Source organism: Medicago sativa, chromosome 4 (genome assembly GCF_051527215.1).
Source record: "Medicago sativa cultivar Bolivia chromosome 4, Bolivia_mono, whole genome shotgun sequence".
Lineage (NCBI taxonomy): Eukaryota > Viridiplantae > Streptophyta > Magnoliopsida > Fabales > Fabaceae > Medicago > Medicago sativa.
Genome location: NC_140752.1, coordinates 37,252,262 through 37,257,848, shown reverse-complemented (window position 1 = coordinate 37,257,848; position 5,587 = coordinate 37,252,262). Strand labels below are relative to the sequence as shown.

Here is a 5,587-nt window from a genome sequence, read left to right as displayed (position 1 = left end):
TCATGGACAAATATTTGAAAACAGAAAACAAAATGTTTTAGTTAAAGTAGAAATATAGAATAAAAACAGAACATTTTCTCAAGTCATACAAACACATAAAATTAATTCTATCAATATCTAACCTCTTTTTCTCTATCACCTTAGTATAGGCTAATACAACCAGGTTTCTAACATCACTGATTAAAGATAAAAGGAAAAACATAAAAGTAACATGAATGTGCAATAAATAAGCATAAGCATATTTTTCATGAAAAACTTAAACAAGGTTCATCATTCAAGATTTTTACAGCCCATTATCCCAAAATTTGGTATAACCATCAATCAAATCAGCACCTTGCAAAAACCCTCAAAGGAGAAGAGCCAAATTCTACATTATAATTCAGTTGTTGCCTACAATCCTACATTTCTTCTATGGTCTAAACTGACACTGTGCACAACTACACCTGCACTACAATAGTCTCATGTTCCACTTTTCTGTGTCGAAACACGGAAAACCTGAACTGTATCAGAGTAAATCAATCTGATTCAATGAAATCATTGGAAAAGGTCTTTTTCTCAGGAGTCTTCTTCTTGTGATTAACATCAGAAGGTAACCTGCAAAACAAGCAGCAAATGAGACTACACAAAATTGGGATAGTAAACAAAAAAAAGGACAAAAAGCTTTACAATTTTGCCATGTCTGATATTCTGTTAGAAATTATCACATTTAGCTAACAGATTAATCACATAATAAAAAATGTTGAGAAAAAGAGGTTTAAAAGAGAGAGAAGGAAGGAAACTTGAACAATTAGAGCGCAGTGTAGCACCATTACTTCAAATTGAAGACGAGTCAAGTGTCTGACATGTATCAGTGTCTGACATAGACACATCACCAACATGTGTGGTTATATTCAATTTCTTTCATTTTCTTAAATAAGTATTGGTGTCTACATGTAAGTGTTGTGTCTCGTTTATTTTAAATTTGGGTTCCCGACTGCAATGTCAAGGTTTTTGAGGCTTCCACAATCACAACTGCAATGCAGTAGAGGTCACCTCAATAAGATTTGTTAGCAAAGATAGAGAATTGAGACAAGACTGCAATCACTTTTTAAAACTTGCATATGTTCATAGGAGTATTCTAAAAAATGTTGACTAAGTTTAGCTTGAGACCAGCCCTGACAACTCAAGTAATAATAGAAGTATATGTTTTTCCACGACATTCAGCGATATGATTTTGGATGCAGCTTAGTTTTTTGGTGATAGAAAAGAATAATACCCTAATTGCAATGTGGTGTCTGAATCAGCTTTCTCATCTGAGCAGTTTCTAGTCAAGCTGGGACACTTAACACCATTATCTACGAAGGAGTTCTTTCTTTCCACATGGCGAAACTGAAGATAAGATGGCATAACATGTTCTGTCATTGGGAACAAGCACCGAAGTTCTTCAATCTGCGATAGAGATTGGCAAAAGCACAAAGTTATTATGAGTGATACAATATTATTCAAAATAGAAATGCCAGGGGATTAAAATCGTATTAAGAATATCATTTGCCTGTCTCCGCAAAGTTTCATTCTCCAGCATAGCCTTCTGCTCCTGAAAAGAATAAATCAAATAATTATCAGAATGAAGATAGAAACAAACAATTATCCCTTTCCCTTGCTTCACAGAAGAGAGAAGACATTAGTACTACATGACAATCTATTATTAATTTGATCGTATACGAGAAGGGAAAGGAAAGAAACAAACTGACAAAACAGAGGAAAAGAGGTGAAAGAAATCGAAAAAGAAAAGAACAGAAGAATAAGAAAGAAATCAAATGGAGAAGAAAAGGGAAAGCAATAAAACAGAAAAAACAAAAGAGGAAGATAACTGAAATAATTGAAAGAAAGAAGAAAGAAAAAAACAGAAAGCACAAAGAGAAGAAATCTGATAATGCTAAACCAGGTTCTCGAATCAAGAAACTCTATCTATTAAATTGCATATAGAAATATCAAGAAAAATACATTGACTGGATTATCTTTCAGAATTTATAAGTCATTGCAATGAGCTTGACTTCTAATTGAGAAAGAAATATTGCCTACCAAATAGGCTTATTCTCAAAGTTACTCATGATAAAATGATTTAATGTGATATAAGAGTTATACATTTTTTTACAATTATAAGAGTTACACCTATAACTAAGCCAATAACAACTCAAAACCTCAAATGTTAATTACTGATTTCAACGTACCTGTATTCGAGACTGCTCCAGTTGTTCCATGAGTAATTCCTCCTGTAAGAACAGATGTCAAGGATTAAAGGTCTAGTATGTTTATGAGCAGAAACCACAAAACAACCTTATAGCACGACTTAATTTTGGTGGGGTGCAGTGTTATCGATTGCAGATGGCAGACCATTTCGGAAAGCCTGGAATCCGCCATGGGGCTGCCATCCTTTACAAATTGCCTATTGCGGAAGTCAAATTCTGTTGCCCACGCAATAAGCCGTGGCATGGCTGATATTTGACAACGCTGGTGAGGTGGGGGAAGAAAGACGAAAAAATAGGAAAGGGTTAAGATAAGGACCTTCCTCTCCTTCACGGATGATAGTCCCTCGTTAATTTGCTGCTCTAGAAGTTGCAGTTCCTTCATTCCCAATCCAGATAAGTCCTTTCCCATCAGTCGTCTATAGTCACAAAAAATGATCATAATTAAAAAGTCATCCTTATTGCGCAGTAATGCAAATACAAATGGCACAAGAAGAAATGTAAAAGATTGAAAAAAGAAAACACGTACAATTGATTTGTTTCTAGCTTTGCAATTTCATCTTTAAGAATCTCCACCATCCTAGAATCTTCCTTCGGAAGTATCTAATGAACAAAAGTTAGAACAATTGTTATGCAGGCAAGGCAAGTAATTTTAACTAGAATCAAACAGCATTGTGTTATCAATCATTTGTAACTATTACTGATTACCTCTGTTTTATATTCCTCCACTGATGCACTCTCTGAAGAATCTGTGCATTTGTTGTATCTTGAGAGTGTTCGTTTCATACTGCAAGTATAAGAAAAATTTGGCCTGGTTAGTAGGAAATGGAGCACAATTAAGATTTGACACATAGAGAAGGAAATTTGAGAAATAAACATAGTTGAATAGGCAATGGTGCATAACAAAGCTTTGAAACACACAGAAAAGAAGAGAATTTGGAAAATAAATGTCGTTGTTGATCTTAATTATCAGACTCCATACTTTTGAAAAAAGTATAGCTTTGCGAATTCATGCTAGAGGGTAAAGTAAGTAACTAATCTCGATCATTAATAAGAAAATCAACCGTTGATATTTCAATACATTTATAATTTGTGATGCATATACACTTGACGCCAATAGTTGATTTTATCGTCAATGGTTTATGTTACCCTTTAAGGTCAATCAATCTGTTTATCGCGTGTTTGGTTTCGCGATCAACGGTTCACTTTACCCTTCGAAGGCCAAACGATCCATTTATCACATGTTTTGTTTCACAATCAACAGTTCACTTTACCCTTTAAGGTCAAATGATCGCTTTATAGCATGTTTGGTTTCACATTGCAGCTCCTATTTTCGCGTCCCCCACGATTTCGTGAAGCTATAAATCCTAGCTTCAGTCAACAGGCACTTTGAAGGCCAAACGAACCATTTATCACGTGTTTGGTTTCACAGTCAACGGTTCACTTTACCGTTGAAGGCCAAATGATCGATTTATAACATGTTTGGTTTCACATTGCAGCTCCTATTTTCACGCACCCCGCGATTTCGTGAAGCTAGAAATCTTAGATTCAGTCAATCGCAGAAACAAACAGAAACTTAAAAGAAACAAATCCATTGTTATGTTCTAAGAAAATTCAGTTGGCATAATAAAAAAATGAGCCTTCAGCAAAATCAACATTTTAGTAATTCAACATGAATGAACAGGTAGAATCAATAGAAAAACTTTTATACAAAACCTAAAATCACAAAACACAGTCTCTCAATAAAATGTGAAATTAAAAAAAAAAATTCTAAATTAACCTAAAAAATAACAAAATCAGAATTTCATTGCACAACAACAAAAAAAATTCAATCTTTTTACATGCAACATTAAAAAAAAACAAGGAAAACATAAATAAAAACATATATTTGACATGACATCCTTTATGAAACATCCACATCAGAGACACACAAACAATGAAAACAAACACCTAAAAAAAAACATAAAACATATATTTAACAACCCTTATGAAACAAAAACATAAAAACAAAACAAAACCTAACAAACATAACATGCAAAGAAATGAAAAAACAAAAAAACATACCCAGAACTGGAAAACTCAAAAAGTTTTCCTGTGTTTGAAAAAATGATAACAGCAACCTCAGCATCACAAAGAATAGCTAGCTCCTGAGCTTTCTTCAACAAACCACTTCTTCTCTTTGAAAATGTAACTTGTCTGCTATTAGCATTTTCAATTCTTTTTATCTCGATTTTGCCCCTACCCATTTTCAAAACCCAAATGAAATGATAACAAGAGAGAAAAGTAAGGAAAACCCAGTTGAAAAAATGAGATTTTGATGAAGAAAAAGGTATAAAAGAGGTTCCTTTTTTGTCTCAACTACTAAAATAGAAGTAACCCTTTTGGGTTATGCATTTGGACTAGTTAGAAAAAAGGGTTAGAAATTAGAAATAATTAGCGGAGAAGATAAAGGGGTTAAAGAGAGAGAGAAAGAGAAAAAAGAGAGCGTTTTTTTCCACAAATGGCGAATGCTTGAAACGGCAACTTTGCATGGCGAATGTATCTTTTTTAGAGTTTATGCATGACTCTCTTTCTTTTTATTTCTTTTTTTTTTTTATTATTTTATCAATGAGATTTGAAGTGTGGTTTGTATCGATTTTGAGGTAAAAAATTATTTGATCCAAAATAATGAGTTTATGCATGACTATTTCCTTTTATTTATTTTTTATTATTATATTTTCTTATTGGTGGATTTGGGCGTGGTTTGGATCGTTTTTGAGGAAAAAAAATGATTTGATCGAAAACAATTATTCGGTTTGGTTTGGATGACTATATTAAAAAAAAATCCGATTTGAACCCATTAAAATTTGGGTCTTGCTAACCAGTGTCCTAAGAGCAATGATTAAGGATTTCATTAGAAGAAACTCTGTCTTGGAAACACAAGTCTTTACCTTTTTCTTAGCAATAATTACACCACTTTCAATGCAAACTTACTTATTTTAATACTTTAACCAATGCCCCAAAGGCAATGGTTAACATTGTCCTTAAAAACTTTGCTGTTTAATTTTTAATCTGTTTATGAGAAAAAAATCATTTCAACCGAAAATTTAAAGTTTGACCGAAAATAAATAAAGTTTGATAAAATATTTTTGCATTTAAAAATCAACATTGAACTCGGGTTCTTTCAAACATTTTAGTTTATTATTTGATAAAATTTGTATTATTTATTTTGTTTGCTACAATTAGAGTGAGATTCATAATAATTGGTCCTCTCTCGTGGGTCCCATGATTTTTCTTTCCTTTATTGTGGTTTGTTGTTTTGTTTTATTGGAAATGATAAAAAAAAAAAGGGAAATGTTAACTTGTGCCTTAAGGGCACAAGT

The 5,587-nt window shown here is 32.8% G+C and overlaps 1 protein-coding gene across 1 annotated transcript; it reads right to left on the bottom strand.

Annotated features, from left to right (window-relative positions):
- Nucleotides 1-218: 218 nt before the first annotated feature.
- AGL15 (AGAMOUS-like 15) lies at nt 219-4,752 on the bottom strand. The gene is made up of 8 exons (XM_085701213.1): nt 4,290-4,752; nt 2,934-3,012; nt 2,755-2,828; nt 2,545-2,644; nt 2,211-2,252; nt 1,532-1,573; nt 1,256-1,428; nt 219-594 (listed from the first exon to the last, which is right to left on the bottom strand). The coding sequence occupies exons 1-8, from the start codon at nt 4,469-4,471 to the stop codon at nt 516-518; spliced, it is 771 nt and encodes a 256-aa protein (XP_085557339.1). The 5' UTR covers nt 4,472-4,752; the 3' UTR covers nt 219-515.
- Between the last annotated feature and the right edge of the window lie 835 nt (nt 4,753-5,587).